Source organism: Bidens hawaiensis, unplaced genomic scaffold (genome assembly GCF_021521415.1).
Source record: "Bidens hawaiensis isolate Kalapana, Puna unplaced genomic scaffold, B.hawaiensis_p1.1 tig00020146_1, whole genome shotgun sequence".
NCBI classification, from domain to species: domain Eukaryota; kingdom Viridiplantae; phylum Streptophyta; class Magnoliopsida; order Asterales; family Asteraceae; genus Bidens; species Bidens hawaiensis.
Genome location: NW_027493068.1, coordinates 222,708 through 240,982, shown reverse-complemented (window position 1 = coordinate 240,982; position 18,275 = coordinate 222,708). Strand labels below are relative to the sequence as shown.

Here is an 18,275-nt window from a genome sequence, read left to right as displayed (position 1 = left end):
TCCAACAGTATATGGTGCCCGTATAAACCTGTGTGGTGTATAAAGATTATATCCCATTATTAATTAACTTAATTTATTCAAACTAAGAAACAGGGTCACGTACCTCGTCTGCGGTTAGCCACCAAATGTAAAGATTCACCATTCAGTTATTTGTCTCCTTCAACACCCGTCACTGTACCCTGTAACTACATACTACATCTTTGAACATGACAAATCTCACTATAATCAATTCAACTCAGTGAACCAAATAAGCATAACCATCGGTTCTGCAAATTTTGATCTATACACATACATATGAACGATTTAGCCCAGTTTGATGTCATCGTAATTGGCGCAGGCGTGATGGGAAGCTCAACCGCGTACCATGCAGCCAAACAAGGCCACAAAACCCTCCTCCTCGAGCAGTTCGACTTCCTACACCACCGCGGATCCTCCCACGGCGAGTCCCGAACCATCCGCTTAACTTATCCCGAGCCTTACTACTCTCCGATGGTCATCGAGTCGAAAAAGCTATGGGCCGAAGCCGAATCAGAGATCGGGTACAACATTCACTTCCAAACGCAGCAGCTTGACGTCGGTCCAGCTGATAACAGCTCGCTCGTTGCGATCATCGCCAATTGCGAACAGCAAAAGATCAAACACAAGATTCTTGATCGTCACCAGCTGAAGAGATGGTTTTCGTTGATGGAGATCCCGGAGGACTGGGTTGCGGTTGTGACGGATGTTGGTGGCGTCCTGAAGCCGACGAAGGCGGTTGCTATGTTCCAAACGTTAGCGATCAAGCACGGGGCGGTTCTCAGGGACAAAGTTGAGATTTTGGATTTGAAAGTTGACGAGCAGCGCGGTGGGGTTTTGGTTTGTGGCGAATTCGGGCGGACGTTTGGGGGAGGAAGTGTGTGGTGACAGCCGGAGCGTGGATGAGGAAACTGGTGGACAAGGTTAGCAATGGCGGGATGAGTTTGCCGATACAGGCGGTGGAAACGAATTTGTATTACTGGAAGGTTAAAGAGGGATACGAGTTTGATTTCACCATTGAAGGAGGGTTTCCGTCGTTTGAGAGCTATGGTGATCCGTATATGTACGGATCACCGGCTCTGGAGTTTCCTGGGTTGGTCAAAGTTGCGGTTCATGGTGGTCGGGACTGCGATCCAGATTTCAGGACTTGGGGGGCAGGTGGATCAGGTATAGGTATAGGATTATGAATTCGGTTTGGTTCTGTTTCACATAACCTGTTTATTCAGATAACCGAAGCGAATAATAAGCGCCTTAATCAGATAACACATTTCTAACTAATATATTATATATTGTTAACACCAACCAGGTAACGAAGGGACAGAGATGGTGATTCAATATCTGAAAGAATGGATCAAATCGACGTTTGGTGATCAGGTCGACTGGGAAGGTGGGCCGGTGATGTGTCGTCTTGCTTGTATTCGCTGACACCGGATGGGGATTTCGTGATTGATTTCTTGGGTGGTGAGTTCGGTGAAGATGTGGTAATTGCCGGTGGGTTCTCGGGGCATGGTTTCAAGATGGCTCCGGTGGTTGGGCGGATGATGGTGGATTTGGCAGTAGGCGGGACAGAGGCTGCAGCTCGCTTGTATGAAGAAATCAAGCATTTTAAGGTTACAAGATTTGAAGGTAATCCTAGAGGAAATGTAAAGGTTTTGAAGAACAAGTTCGCCTTAGGTAGCTGTTACAAGTGAAATATCAAGTTTTGCTTGATTAGACGTTTATCTTTATCAAAGCGGTATGGTTCGAGTCTCGGTGTGAACCTTAGTCAGGAGTTGGTTTTAGGGTTGCTGAATAATGATATTTTGATTACTTCATGTTTGTGTTGGATATTAGTCATGTTAAAGGTTGAGTTCTTAGCAGAGCTAAACCTTGTTTTCTTCACTATACTCACTCTCTCTCTCTCACACACACACACACGGGGTTGTACAAAAGTCGACCAAACCAAATGGGGTTGGCCTCGGCTCGGCTTGGCTTGTTTAAAACATTAATGAGCTGAAACGCTGAGTTCAAGCGCAGCTAAGCTTGCTTATAATTAGCGGGATGTAATATTAGCTTCATCAAAAGCTCGAATTGGCACGTGCGGTCAAGCCAACTCATTTATTCTATAAAGGCAAAAGCAACCGATGTATTTCAATATTTAACCAGCATAACAAAAATGTACAGTTTGGGTAAACAAGAATGACAGATGACAGAATTAAAAGAACATCCAACAGTAAACAAGAATAACATCATCTGCTAACCTTCAAAAGAACCAAAATTAGATGACAGGATGCTGTTGCAAACATGCATTTACACGGGCGGCAAAGTTTTCTGTGCAATGTTTGATGCTAAAAGTTTCTTCTAGAAGATTGGTACAGCGGTGTTTTGTAACAAACTCCATGCTATATAATTGAAGAAAATAGGTTTGCTTCATGTGTCATCTTGGTCTCCAATAATTCGGACCTGCAACACCTAATATATAATATAAGTTTAGCATTTGGCAGACAAATTCAGACGCCATTGCAAAAGCTAAAACTATCAAATATGCCTGCCCAATTCATTAACAATTTAATAAAAGATCATTTTATCCTTATTTTTAAAAAAAAATTAAAAGTCTTACGTTCATCTTTAACTTCAAAGTTCTTTATTTACCCATTTTTAGCTTAATTTAATTTTCATATTTTTAACTTAACTTTTTTGTTTTTTGTTTTTTTAATTTTCACACAAACGATAGTTTCTCAATATATTATATTTTACTTTCTTGCTTTCTTTTATAGTATACATACATTTGAGTTTTGAGTATCTGATTTGCACATACATACTAGACTGTTCAATTATCTGCTGTCGAGAAAGCAAGAGTTAAACACACGAGACGATAGTTCGATTCGCTTTCTTATCGTCGATGTCGATCAAAATTAGATTTAAATAAATATAATGAAAAGGGATAAAATGGTCATCAACTAAAACTTAATTGAAGATTTGAAGTTATATGATATTTTTTGTTTTATTGTAAGGTTATATATGGCAGTAATTCAATATTGGAAGATTTAAAAACTATAAGATAAGAGCAAACCTCTAGCAGCCATATGAGCCGGTGCTTCAGGGTACGGTCGATGAGGTGGCATATCTCTATGATTTGGAGGTCTTACAGGATAGTACCAGTTGTTACTAGACATTGGTGGTTCACAAGGTGGGCCCGCATACATATTGGGAGGATACGGCCCTCTGGGCCCATCCGGATGACAAGGACCTGTTATCACACACACAAAAAAATAATTAACATATATTAAAACAAATACTAAATGTAGATTCTTGCAAGACAAGTGTGAATTAATCCTAAAAACAAAAACAAGACTGCATATGTGGCCCCTGTGATTTAACCATTTTCCTAGCTTGGTCCCTAGATTTTAAAAGCTGCAAACCTAATTCAAAGTTCAAACATTTATGAGGGTCGCACGTTTAATGCTTACAGTTAATCCCAGTTAGTTTTTAATAGAAAAGTTATGTCATGTGCAACTAATGTGAGTGAAATTGTGTATTTTCAAACTTGAAACCCTAACAAATTAGTTATCCAAACTCATGCCAACTTCATCACTTTCGATTTTTTAAATTGAACCATCAATTTTGTCAAGGTCTCAAATAAAATTAGATTAATCTCACATGAAAGACTATTTTATTAGGGTTTCAAATTTAAAAAAGACACAATTACCTTCACATAAATGGCACATGACATCTCTTTTCAGTTAAAAACTAACCGGGATAAACAGCAGACTAAACGTACAATCCTCTCACAAATGCTAAGACTAAGTTAGAATTTTTAAAATATGCAAACTGTCAAACCACAGGGACTATTTGTATATATTTTTTTAAATGATTGAGCCATATAAAAAATATGTTTACCAGAAAACGGCGGAGGTTGAAACCGCCAGCTGTCATCATATGGAGGCATGTGCATTCTGTCATGATCACTGTAAAAGTTACCACTATCTGTACCGTTGACAAAATGGAATCTTCCAGAATACGAAGGAGGTGGAATTTCCCTGCATGAATGATCTGATTGAAAATACGAGAACTGAGATGATGGGGCGGGGTGTGGTGGCCTTAGGTGGACGTTACAAGCGGCTTGTACAGGTGGACCGGGAATACCGAAAGAGGAAGAGTTAGATGATTCCGGTAGTTCAGAAGGATGGTAATGAACTGGTGGCACGGTTGATAGGTGTGAATCATCAGCCCCGTCCTGCATCACCAGGTGCCAAAAATAAAAAGTTAGCTACACAACCATCTAGTCAATAAAGTAAAATAGAAAAAATGCTTTTGGGCCAATTTTGACCTAAATGTAATCGAACTACTATGAAAATAACAAGATTTTTCTGAATAAAATGAATCAGAAGATTATATGCCTTCAAAATACGCATCGGCTAACTTTTGCCCTATTCAATATGTTTGACCCGTAATAAACAAAAACATATCCATATTGGACCAGTTTAAATGGGTAAGTTTAACCGAAAAATGCCTGGTTTGACCTGTTAAGAGATAAAAACGTATCCCATGTTGTTTTGAGAAGATGATGTGTTGATAAGTTGAGCAACATGTTTGGATTGCTCATTATTCGATTTTGATACCGATTAAACCAAAAACCTAACCTAAAACTAAAAAACCAAAAAAAATTCTTGATCGGCTATTTGGTTGAAGTAGCAACCGTAAGCAAATAACCATCTCGGTTATCGGTTTCACAAAATGCTGAAATCGGTGAACTGTATAAACTGGCCAAACCAAATAAGATATTCAGTTATTCGCTTAACCAAGATAGGAAATGAATTTGGTTATTATCTGAAAACTGCCTCAGATTCGGTACTGTTCGGTTTGAGCTATACTAAATTCGGTTTAGTTTTTGGTTACGACCGAAAAACCAAAAACCCCTTATCCCATAACACGTCAAAAAGAGTAATATCAGGCACCAGTCAAAAGGACCAGGTTGGATAGTATACAAACACTTTTTGTCCAAACTCCAAAATGTGCATGCCTTGTTAATTAAAAATACCACATGGTTGACTTTTAATCATAAATCCATTTCATTTTGAGCTCATTTTTTACTCATTTGACTTAAGCTCATATATATATATATATATATAGGGAGAGGATCAAGAGAAAACTCACCTTTAAAGAGAAAACTAAAAAACTCCTAAAGAATTATTTTTAATTAAAAATAAACAAATATTTTCAAAATTCTGTTTTAGCCATTATTCTTATATTTTCTTATATTTCACTCGAAAAATATAAAAAAATAAAAAAAAACCCGACGTAATGCACATACGTATTACTGCGCGATACCGTTGTATTACACATGTGTATTACTATGTATTTTTGAGTTTAATAGTGTTTTATTGCATATATTCAATATTTGTGTATTGTATATGTGTAGTAGTGTTGTATTATATGGAAAAAAAACTAATAATAAAATAAAAGTCGATGTGGTGCACATGTGCGTTAATGTTGTATTACACATACGTACTAATGTGTATTCGATGTGTGTATTAGTCTTATATTGCATATATACAATAGTGTGTATCAAATGTGTGCAATAGTGTTGTATTCTATGCAATACAAACACTTTTGCATATATGCAATGCACACTATTACACATGCCCACTATACCGACGAGGTTACCGACAAGTTTTTATTTTATTTATTTATTTTTTTTTTTGAACCAATAACAACATATAAGAATAATGGAAAAAAAAAAAAAGAAACTTCAAAAAAAAAAATTTAAAAAAGTTAAAAATAGTTTTTTAGAAGTTTTTAAGAGGAGTTTTCACTAAAACCCACCCCTATATATATATATATATATATATATATATATATATACTGCAAACATAAATTTCAAACTTACCTGATTAGTTACATAGTTATTGCCATCAGGAACGAAGACTGGAAGCGGTGGAGGGAGAGAGGATGGAGGTGGTGGAGGAAGGGAGGCCAGAGGAGGTGGTGGAAACGAGATAGGAGGCGGTGGAGGTGGAGGAAGCAAGACTGGTGGCGGTGGCGGTGGGGGAAAGGGACCCAAAGGCGGTGTTGGCGGTGGTGGTGGAAGGGATAGAAGGGGCGGTGGAGGAGGCGAATTTGGCAGAGGGGGAGGCAAATCTTTCGGTAAAGGCGGCAAATGTTGTGAGAGCGCGGTTACTGTAACTTCACCTTCATAGGTAGGGGCCACATCTTCCATTTCAAGCTCACCATCAACATCCTCCAGTACATGGGTATGCTTCTCTGTTGCAGGTGTGTTAACCTGATCATGTCCTTCACAAATTCCTGAATCGCGTTCAGGTGTTACCGCCTCAAAACCCTCTGCATCCGAATCACTACTTTCGTTTTCGTCTTTCAGCATTGTTGGTAGGCAAAAACCAGATAACTGTATAGTCGAATTACTGAAACATTGACACATTGTAAACCAACATCATTAATAATTAGGTACTATTTTACCATATAAAAATAATAATCTATATTATTAATAGACTACCTTCCATACTCATCCATTAGCATACCCTCAACTTCCCTAACAGGATCGTCAAAGGCTCGTTCATTTCTTAAGGTCCGGTGAGAATTACTGTGTCTAGAAGACATCTTGTTGAGAGAATCTAGCTCACGAATATGGTGACGAATCATTGGTTCCAGAATAATCTTTCTTTCTTGCCACAGCTTTAGAACCTGCATAATAATAGAATAATAAATAATAAGAACACTTCAGTACCTGGTTGAAACCGGGCCAGGTCAGTTTCAGTCAACTCGAAAATGTTCTGCCTAATTTAAATATTTTTACAGTAATTATTTTGTTAATTATGATTTACAAAAGTCAAAATAACAATCTAACTTTTTGAAGAAAAAGGTTTAAGAAGTTGCATATGAAAAATAGAGTGCGGGCAATTTTTAACATGTTCCCCTTTTTGTAAACATTGTTTATTTAAACTGTTTGAGATGAGAAAAAAAATACTAAACTGACCCATTTATAAACTTTTTAGCTAACTATAATGTCAATTTTCAACTCATTCCCCTTTTAGCTAAAATGTTGTATTCCCTTATAGCTAGGGGTGCCAATCTTGTCGGTTTGACGGGTTGAAAAACTCAACCAGAACACAACCCGTATTTTTATTTGTGTCAATAACATCAACCCTAACCCGCACACACTTAAAATTGTGTAACCTGAACATGAATCGTTTAGCCCATTTATCTAAATCTGTTAAACAGGTTGGCGGGCGATAACCAAGTTGTAAATGTGACTAATCAAGTAGGTTGGGTGTAAAAGATGTGTTAGTGGGTCGACCTATTTACTAAACAGATTAAACAGGTCAGCCCAGACACGATTGTTTAACTACCACAACCGGTTTTAAAAACTAGAGGTTGTATCGAATGAAAACATCGTCTAAAAATCTTCAACATGTTCACCTTTTAGCTAAGGCCTTCTAATTTGACCTGTTTAAGAATTGACAATAGCAATCGACCAATTCATAAGCAGAAGGGTCAAATTTTCTATCTCTACTAGCTACCTAAATTCAAAATTAGGCTTTGACATGTTTAAAACCCTAGTTCTTGAAAAACAAGTACAACAAACCGCCCCATAAAATGATAATAATAGTAGAAGTAACAGCAGCAACAGCAATAAGAATACTAGTAGTAATAATACTAATAATAATAATAGATCAAAAATACGTTAAGAAAAAGACTTGCCTTTAAACACTGCCTACGGTTTTCAAAAGCACCACTCCCTGGAGGGGCAGCAGCCAACAATAGCCGTGGTAACACTGCTTGAATAGCTGAAGGATACAAACCACCCACACCACCTGAAACACATATCCGCATCACTTTTACAAAACCGTTCACAAAAGTTATGAAAAAATTTGCACATTAAAGAAACACATATTACAATTTCCGAAATTTTAACAACCAACTTTAAATGAGACACAACAGAGAAACTAAGCTACTATCTGATTTTTTATTAAGCAAGCAAGTTACATACCAATTGTAGAAACAAGTAACAAGCAGCTTATTAATTGGTATATGTGCATACGTCACATTTATTAATTCCTTTACAAAATAAATTCCGGACAAAAGTAACATTGCTTTCAACTTCCAACCTTGTAAATCAATTACTTCTTAGTTAATTCACATAAGCATTTTTGCATATATGTGCAGTTCATGTAAAATCAGTTAAAACACGCCCGGCTGCTAAAGTCATCTTTTTAACGGATTATTCTATTAATAATAATAATAGAAGAGAATAACAAAGAGCTATATAGCACCAACACAAATGAATATATTTACCTTTAAGCCCTCGAGAACATTGTGCAATAGAATCCACAAGAAAGAACAAGTCCACCCGTTTATGTAAACTTGATTCAGCTTCCAAACTGCGAGCAATGGTCTCCACCACCTAATAAATTGTGAGAATAATTAAAAACAAAATAAGAAAATCAGTACTAAATAATTACAACTAAAGCACAACTAAAGCATATTGCAGATTTGGTCCCTGTACTTAAATAGAAATTACAGATCCCGTCTCTAAACACTGTTTATTACACGAAACATTCCTGTTCAGGTTTTAATTACATTTTTGGTCCCTGTGCTCTGTAAATTATGGAAAATACCATTAAATTATTCATCTATAAACTTCCCCTTGTTATTCTATTCCTTTTAAACTCAAATTCGTAAACCTCAGAGACACAAACACAAATTTCATAACTTTTTACATCTTGTTGAAAAAAAACCCTAACATTATTAATTTACTAAGAGTTCATAAACCCAGGTTTGTAATTTACTTTTCAGTTCTTAAAAGTTGGCAATTATTTCAAGGCAAATTAATACAAAAATATAAAATAATAATATACCTTGACAGCCATGCCGAATTTAGCGCAGTCAATGGCAATACGGGTAGCTCGATCAATGCTTTTTTTGGTGCGTGTTAGTGCCCCAAGACTTGCCTCAAAAGATTTCAAAGCAGCATGTGCTTCTGAAACAGTATTCCACTTGTTGCTAGTGTGTAGTAGTTTTCCGTGCACATTGGGACTACAAAAGCTATTATTTTCAAGGAAACTACCTGAGTCAAATGGGTCACTCAAAGAAGAGGGTGCCCGGGTAGCTGACACACTTTTAAGGCTTGTGTTATCGTCGAAATTCAGAGTGGAATGAGAGTGTTCAATGCCTGAGTCAACGGTAGTCAACTCTTTTGCATCTACTTCCATGTTTGACTTATTGGTTACCTCAGCATCTTCAAATCTATCACAAATATGGTTCCAACAATGTGTAGTTAATAAAAAAAAGGATCTGAGTAAAATAAGAAATAACAAAAAACATGCATATTAACTTACATTGCATTATCATTGCCATTATCTTCAATTGGATGTACCGCCATGATGACATCAGCATCTGAAACAACACCATTTTCCAAATTACTTGATACTGGAGCTAAACTCACCCCAGAACCAGTTGCCTCAATCACCTCCAGACCAGAAGGTTGACCGCATGTGTTGACCTTGTCAAATGTTTTTGGGCTTTGAGCGCACACAACGGCTTCAACTGTCCTTGTAAAAGAATCCATCAAGACAGAACCTTTACCGTCATCAATTTCCATAGACTTTTGCTCTGGACTACTGCCACTCCCAGAAGGTTGACTGCATGTGTTGGCCTCATCAATCATCTTGTTCTGTTCAACCGGTAAAGATAAATCACTACAAATTTCCGCTTCCTTACTCTCTAACGTTCCATTGAAAATGGCTTTCGTGGTGGACGGCCCACTACGAGAAACTTGTTCATCCTCTGCCACATTAGCAGGCTGACTGCACGTGTTGACCTCATCAACCATATCATTCTGTATAACTGGTAAAGATAAACTGCTGCAAAATCCATCTTTTTCTATACTCTCAACGGTTCCATTAATAATGGATTTCATGGTGGGTGGCCCATCAAGTGAAACTTGTTTATCTTCTCCAACATTAGCAGGCTGACTGCAAATGTTGGCCTCATCAATCATCTCATTCTTTTCAACTGCTATTGAAAAATTGCTACAACCATCTGTTTTTTCACTCTCTAAAGTTTCATTAATGATGGTTTTCATGGTGGATGGCCCATCAAGAAAAACTTGTTTATGTTCTACAACATTAGCAGGTTGACTGCACATGTTGACCTCATCAATCATCCCACCATGTTCGACTGGTGCAGATGAACTGCTATAAATATTATCTGCTACTTTAGTCTCTGAAGTTCCATTAATAACAGTTTTCATAATGAATGGGCCACCGAGGGAAACTTGTTTATCATTTGCAACGTTAGCAGGTTGGCTGCACGTGTTGACCTCATCAACCATCTCATTCTGTTCAACTGGTGAAGATAAACTGCTACAAACTTTATCTGTTTCTTTACTCTCCAAAGTTCCATTGATGGTTGATGGTCCATCAACAGAAACTTGTTTATCTTCTGCAACATTAACAGGTTGACTGCACGTGTTGACCTCAACAATCATCTCATTCTGTGCCACTGGTGATGATAAATTGTTACAAGTTCCATCTGCCTCCTTGATGGATGGCCCACCAAGAGAAACATGTTTATCTTCTCCAACATTAATAGGTTGACTGGGCATGTTAACCTCATCCATGATCTCATTATGTTCAACTGGTAAAGATATATTGCTGCAATCTTCATCTTTTTCTTTACTCTCTACAGTTCGATTGATAATAATTTTCATGGGCACCTGTTCATCTTCTGCAACGTTAGCAGGTTGACTGTATGTGTTGACTTCATCAACCATCATATTCTGTTCAGCTGGTAAAGACAAATTGCTAGTTTCCTTACTCTCCAATGTTCCATTGATAGCGTGTTTCACGGTGGATGGCCCACCAAGATAAACTTGTTTATCTTCAGCTACATTAACAAATTGACCGCACGTGTTGACCTCATCGACCATCTCATTATGTGCAACTGGTGAAGTAAAATTGCCACAAACTGTTTGTTTACTTTCTAAAGCTCCATTGAGCATGGTTTTCGAACTGAACAGCCCGCAAGAAGAAACTTGTTTATCTTCTGCAGCATTAGCAGGTTGACTGCATACATTGACCTCATTGATCATCTCATTATGTTCAGCTGTTCCTTTACTCACTAAAGTTCCATTGATTATGGTTTTCATGGTGGACGGCCTACCAAGGGAAACTTTTTTATCTTCTGCAGCATTTGCAGACATAGCTTCTAGGGCCCGATGGAGACGTTTGAATGGCGGTAAAGCAGCTTCACCCTCAACCAAACAACCAAAATGTTTCTTCTTATTAGCTTCCCATAATGGTGGATTATTAACACCACGTTTGTTTGATGTAAAACACGAGTCAAATTCTTGTTGACCCGTATCTTGATCATCTTCATTGTTCAACACCATACAGTCCTGACCCGGTTTATTTACAGGTTCGGAGGTTTGACCCATTCGAACCCGGGCCCGTTTCACTAATGGCAAGTGATGATCACCATCTTCTTTTGAATACTTCCCAACAGATTTTTCAGTATCGGAATTCTGAATCAGTTCGGTTTTCTCAGGAAAGTCACGTTTTTTACTAGGCTTTCTTTTCTTCTTTAAAATGAAAGACTTATTTTGAAATTCAAGAGTCTGACTCAGCTTCATGTCATGATCATTTTCTAGAAGCTTATTATTATTGAAACCAGACTGTACACAATTTCCATCAATTATACTCTTGGTATCAGAATCAACAGTCACCATTTCTGAACCGTTTTCATCAAGACTTGCATTTGAACCTGGTGATGTTCTGACCCGTTTGGTTCGCGATACACTTGGCAAATTACCATTATTAATCACAACATCTTCTGATTGAAATCTAGAAGATTCTGCTCTAACAGAACTTCTTGACCTTAGGGCAGAAGATACCCGAGTACCAAAAACCTTCTTTCTTGAGTATGTGGTCGGTAAAGGTGTTTCCTTGACTGCCAGATTAGCACTAGTCCCCGACAACTTTTTGTCATGTTGTGCGATAATAGCAGTACTCTCATCATTAAGATTTAAGGAGTCTGAAGCTATTGGGCACGAGTCAGGAGTTTTGTCGGTCTCGTCCTTTGACGCTGAACTGGCGACACATTCCTCTGACTTGATCGTATTGGTTGATGCATTTTCACCAGTTATAAGATTAATGTCGTCAACTTGCTTCTGTTGTTTTAACTCCTCATAACGATCAATAATTTCCCTTGCAGCACGAACGAAATCGGCACCTTTACCGTGACGTTTGTTTAAAATAGATGCTCTTTTCTCTTCAGTAAAAGCCTCAATATCAACTGGATTGCAGAATGCTCTGCAAAGAGATAAGTAAGTTATTAATCAGAACATTGAAACTACCCATGAAGTGTAAACAATACACTTGTTTATCAAAATAAGTAAGTTTGACATATGCCTGAAGTGAAAGGATTCGAAAACCAGTCAAGGAAGATTCCGTCGGAAAAGGTAATTTTGGTACAGGTCAAACCTAAAAAAACACTTTTGTCCAAATATATAAAAATTTCAAAAAAATTACTACTGTCGCGTTTGATTGTGAAAAACTATATTATAATAACGTAATTTCTTGAATAGAATGATGCTGAAATTTTATGTACTGAAGGGAAACATGCGACCCTCATCCTGATTAACCCATTTGTCACTATTCCCACTTAGCTAAATTTTATGTTTTACCCGTTTAGCTCATTAGAGATAGAACATAACCCTGAATCAATCCACTAACGAGTAAATGGGTCCTAACTGCCACCTTAAAACGAGTTGAAAGATAAAAATATCACCAATGCAAGATGTTTTAAGTAATCTATTACAACAAATCAGGTTAAATGTATCAAACTACTTGAAGGAATCACAAAAGTAATATAACAAGTAATATTACATAATATGTTGAAACCCCGTGCCAGACTCACAGATCAAGTTAGCAATCCTAAGATATAATGAGCCTAAAAAAAACTACCCAACTTAACATGTGTAGAATATGCATACAGAGAATAAGGAGTGTTTGGATTTTCACTCTAAAAACTTATTTTTCCACATCGTGACTTTTAACAGTAATAAGCAGTTTCCATATACGAAAATTAATGAATCAAATGCACAGTTCTGGATAATCAGTTTCGTTCTAACTGCAACAAAACTGTTTTATCAAATAAAAAAATGGAAGTGCATATCATTAATAACGTAGTAATTGAAAACCCTCGCTTCTTGCGCCTAGTCCCATTTTCGAGGCGAGGCCCAATATATATGCTTTTCATGTTCCTAGGCCCTCGCTTCTTGAGTTGACGACACCTCTATTAGTATTGATGACAAATCGTGAACAATGATCATTTGAGCATTTACCATTTATCAATTTTTGAACTTTTGGTTTTCATGTTTTAAACATTTTGGTATTTTATTTTGAGCATTGTGTTATTCAAATTCTGGAATTACATTTTTATCTTGACTCTTTTAGAACTTTTAATACTAATTAGATGATACTAAATGTTATATAATAGCCTAAGCAGTTAATGCGGAAAAATATCAGATATCGGTCAAGGACCGATATTTGAGATATCGGTTATTGCGATGAGACATCGATGGGATATCGGTAATTTAATATCATGAGGAATTTATATATGTAGCAATTTAACACTTAACAATTTCAGCATATTCTCCTACTGTTAACAAATTAACCTTTTGCAACACTAACAATTGTAGCAAGCAGGAAATGACTTAAGACTCGAAACACCAACATTAAACACTAAAAGTTGAAAACTAAGACTTAAAACACTGATATCGGAAATATCGGTGAAATATCGATCAAATATCGGTCAATATCGCTGATATTATCGCCTTACCGGTACCGATATTTTGACTGATATTTCACACGAGGACCAATAGCCGAGATACCACCGAGATTGGCTGCATAGATAATAGCTTTTGTTTATTTTATTTAAAGAATACTATTTTTCTAAAACATAATATATATTGTAACTTTTTTTATATAAGTGCGCTTTTTTTTCTTAGGCCCTCACTTTGTTGCGCCTTAAGTGCACCTAGCACCTTTGATAACTATGATTAATACAACTACAAACAGTAAAAGCATGTCCAAACTCCAAACAATATCTCCTAGAAAAACATGTTTTGATCCAACCAAGTATCTAATTCTGGCTATTAGATTAACACAACTGCTTTAAAAATGTGCATCCTAACATTAAAGATTATCTTTCATCTTGATAAAAGTGTAATCCTGCGTGAATAAAGTGATATATAAGATCGTTGTGTTTTGCATGAAGTGAATTATGTGATTGTTCTGCTTCACATTCCCACTCACATAATCTAGTTCTTAGATTTGTTTTACATGTTCATCCCTTAGATCAACTTTAACAAATCATGAACTCTATTCTAGTACACTTCACAGACTGAAAACACAGTAGTCATAACAAAAAAGACTGTATAAAGTCACAAGAACACATTGTAAGTTGTAATACATAGTTCATATGATGAGAAGTTGAGAACTCAAAAAATTGTGTCCACATTTTGGTACCCACATAAACAAGCTTAAAACATTCATATACTTACAACCATCGAAGGGTGGTTAGCACACTCTCAAATCTAGATATAGCTATGGTTAAATCTATTTAAATAAACTACAAGTGCATCTTATGAATCTAATGTTCATACAGATAGCATCTTTTCTAGGGCTCAAACTATACCAAAAAGAGAATTACATACCTCGTCTACAGGTTACTGTCCAACCTGAGTACGAGTTAATCCCCTTGTGATTCTTTCAATTGTCAAAGAAATTGGATTGATTGATGAGAGTTAGAACCATACACCTAATTATCAGCTTCACATTTACTAGTTTGAAATTTGCTAGTACTAGTTAAGTTAAAGCAGCCAAATTTCAAAAGGCAACCAACAAACAGAGGTTTAGTAGTCAAGAAAACATGCATAAAAGAACATATGATAAACTGCAATCAAAACCCATATAAGCATTCATTGAACCATAAATCAATATTAGCTAGTACAGCAGTTCAAGCTCATTTAGTCAGAATACTTCCTTAAAAGTCAAACTTTGAACTTATGCTAAAAATATATCGGATGATGTCACCTCACTCATGTAGCATATTTGAATGATGATTTCTAGTCAAGTAACAAAAGTTTTCCAAAAAAAATGCAATAATGCGTAACTGTTAAATAGAATTCAAAATCATGAATTAAATATGCTAACTGATTATTGAATTAACACAAAAAAAATAGCAAGGAAAGTTGTTTTGTGACACAAAAATAAAAAAAAATTACAAATCTATATTATCACACTCACAAAACAAGTAAAGATGCATAAGGTGCTTTTTTCCAAAAAAAAAAAACACAGTAACATAAAGCACACAAAATAGCATAAACTAACTTACTCGTCAAAGTTGCTTGTGCAAGCACATAAATGGTGTGTTCTCAGAAGTATAAAAAGAAACACCGTATGCAGATGTCTTTATTTTTTGAGTGTGATAATACAGAACCATGACTGTTTTAACTTCCATTGTCAATTTTTTTAATATCATCAACTCATAAAAAATAAATCCAAAATCACAATTAACACAATAATATAATCCAAAAGTAGAAGGTATGCTCACATTTGTTGAGTTCCAAAGAAAAAAACTAGAACTTTCTTCCAGTCAGTAGTGTATCCCCACTTTTCCGGCTCGCTAACCTGCAACCAACATACAAATTTCAAACTTTAGTTATAAAAACACATAAAAACCATCAAATTTAATGATTTTAATGAAGATTCTACAAGTATGACATCTCATTGTGTTCACATTATAACAATAAGAAGAAACCATAAAACAAGTCTCAAACTTGGTGTAGAATCTATTAAAGAAGTCATGGATTATCAGTAAAACAAAACCCTAAATTTACACACAACCAACATACAGATTTCAAACTTTTATTATAAAATGTTATCAAAACACATAAACTAATAACTATAATGATAATTCTACAAACATCAGCATCCCATTAGAGTCACATTAAAACAACAAAAAAAACAAGCATAAAACAAGTCTCGAACTTGATGCAGAATCCATTCAACAACTCATGGATGATCAGCCAAACAAAACCCTAAATTACACACAACCAACATACACATTTCAAGCTTTTGTTATAAATTTTATCAAAACACATAAAAAACCATTAAATTTAATGTTAATTCCACAAATAGCAACATCACATTAGGTTCACAAAAAAAATAAAAAAAACCGTAAATTTATTCAACAACTACAGGATCAGTCCTACAAAACCCTAAATTACACACAACCAACATACAAATTTCAAACTTTTGCTATAAAATGTTATCAAAACACATAAATCAACTTTAATATCAATTCTATACATACCAACATCCCATTACCTTCATACTAAAACAATTAAAAATAAACCCTAAATTTATTCAACAACTACAGGAACGAGATTCACATTAAAGCAATAAGAAAAACCCTAAATTTATTCAACAACCACAGGATCAGTCAAACAAAACCCTAAATTGACACACAGCCAACATACAAATTTCAAGCTTTGATATTTGTTATAAAAAGTTATCAAAACACATAAAAACCATTAAACTTAAGGTTAATTCCACAAATATCAGCATCTCATTAAAAACCCTAAACTTACACACAACATACAGATTTCAAACTTTTGTTATAAAATGCTATCAAAACACATAAACTAATAACTATAATGATAATTCTACAAGCATCAGCATCTCATTATAGTCACATTAAAACAACAAAAAAAACAAGCATAAAACAAGTCTCGAACTTGGTGCAGAATCTATTCAACTCCTCATGGATGATCAGTCAAACAAAACCCTAAATTACACACAACCAGCATACACATCTCAAGCTTTTGCTATAAAACGTTATCAAAACACTTAAAAACCATTAAATTTAATGTTAATTCCACAAATAGCAACATCACAGTAGGTTCACAGTAAAACAATAACAAAACCGTAAATTTATTCAACAACTACAAGATCAGTCCTACAAAACCCTAAATTACACACAACCAACATACAAATTCCAAAAGTTTGTTACAAAATGTTATCAAAACACATAAAAACCATCAACTTTAACATCAACTCTACACATACCAACATCCCATTACCTTCATATTAAAACAATTAAAAATAAACCCTAAATTTATTCCACAACTACAGAAATGAGATTCACATTAAAACAATTAGAAAAAACCCTAAATTTATTCAACAGCCACAGGATCAGTCAAACAAAACCCTAAATTTACACACAACCAACATAAAAATTTCAAGCTTTGATAATTGTTATAATTTATAAAAAGTTATCAAAACAGATAAAAACCATTAAACTTAAGGTTAATTCCACAAATATCAGCATCTCATTAAAAACCCTAAACTTACACACAACTGACATACAGATTTCAAACTTGTGTTACAAAATGTTATCAAAACACATAAAAACCATTGAATTTAATGTTAATTCCACAAATATCAACATCTCATTAAAAACCCTAAACTTACACACAACCAACATACAAATTTCAAACTTGTGTTACAAAATGTTATCAAAACACATAAAAACCATCAAAACTGATAACAATTCTACACATACCCTAACCCTAACTTTATTCAACAACTTCAGAATCAATCAATCAAGCAACCAACCAAAACCCTAATAAATTGAGACCGAAAACCAAAGAAACTTACCGTGGCAGGCCAAGCAGGAAACCCCTTCATCTTGGCCATAACAAGATCGCCGACCTTCCACTTCCGGCAAGCGGCGGCGGCCGCCGCGGCTTTGCTGACACCTTTTCTCCGACCAGGCGCCATAAAGCCTAAAGGGGTTTCTAATATCTAAACAACTGCAGGCATTTAGAGGCCAAGAATTTGTAATCAAGATTCAAACTTTAAGAGACACTACTAGAAGTAATGATAAAAACCCAAACTTTAAATTGAAATTGAAACCCTAATGATAATAATAATAATAATAATAATAATAATAATAATAATAATAATAATATTTTGGAAGAAAGGGAGTTTGTGTGTGTGTGTGTGGAAGAGAAGAAACAGATATGAATTTGGTGGGGTGTGCTATTGTGCGCCGAGAGACGTAGGTTACACGGTACAGGAGTAGCGAGTTACTACTTGGGCTAACGTGAGCGGTGATGTTTTAAATGGGCCTCAGTTACTAGTGGCTGCTTGTGTTCTGATATGGGCTTTTAGTTTACAGAAGTTGAACCCTAT

At 35.6% G+C, this 18,275-nt stretch overlaps 1 protein-coding gene and 1 pseudogene across 1 annotated transcript; one reads left to right on the top strand and one right to left on the bottom strand.

The window, feature by feature from the left end:
- The first annotated feature begins 294 nt into the window (after positions 1-294).
- On the top strand, positions 295-1,693 carry LOC143559962 (putative sarcosine oxidase; annotated as a pseudogene).
- Positions 1,694-2,397: 704 nt separating this feature from the next.
- On the bottom strand, positions 2,398-17,865 carry LOC143559969 (protein HUA2-LIKE 3-like). Its single transcript, XM_077048382.1, has 11 exons — positions 17,739-17,865; positions 15,631-15,707; positions 9,351-12,323; positions 8,871-9,258; positions 8,308-8,416; positions 7,714-7,826; positions 6,509-6,696; positions 5,885-6,416; positions 3,895-4,231; positions 3,068-3,244; positions 2,398-2,457 (listed from the first exon to the last, which is right to left on the bottom strand). Exons 1-11 carry the CDS (start codon positions 17,859-17,861, stop codon positions 2,432-2,434), a joined length of 5,043 nt encoding a protein of 1,680 aa, XP_076904497.1. The 5' UTR covers positions 17,862-17,865; the 3' UTR covers positions 2,398-2,431.
- Positions 17,866-18,275: the final 410 nt, after the last annotated feature.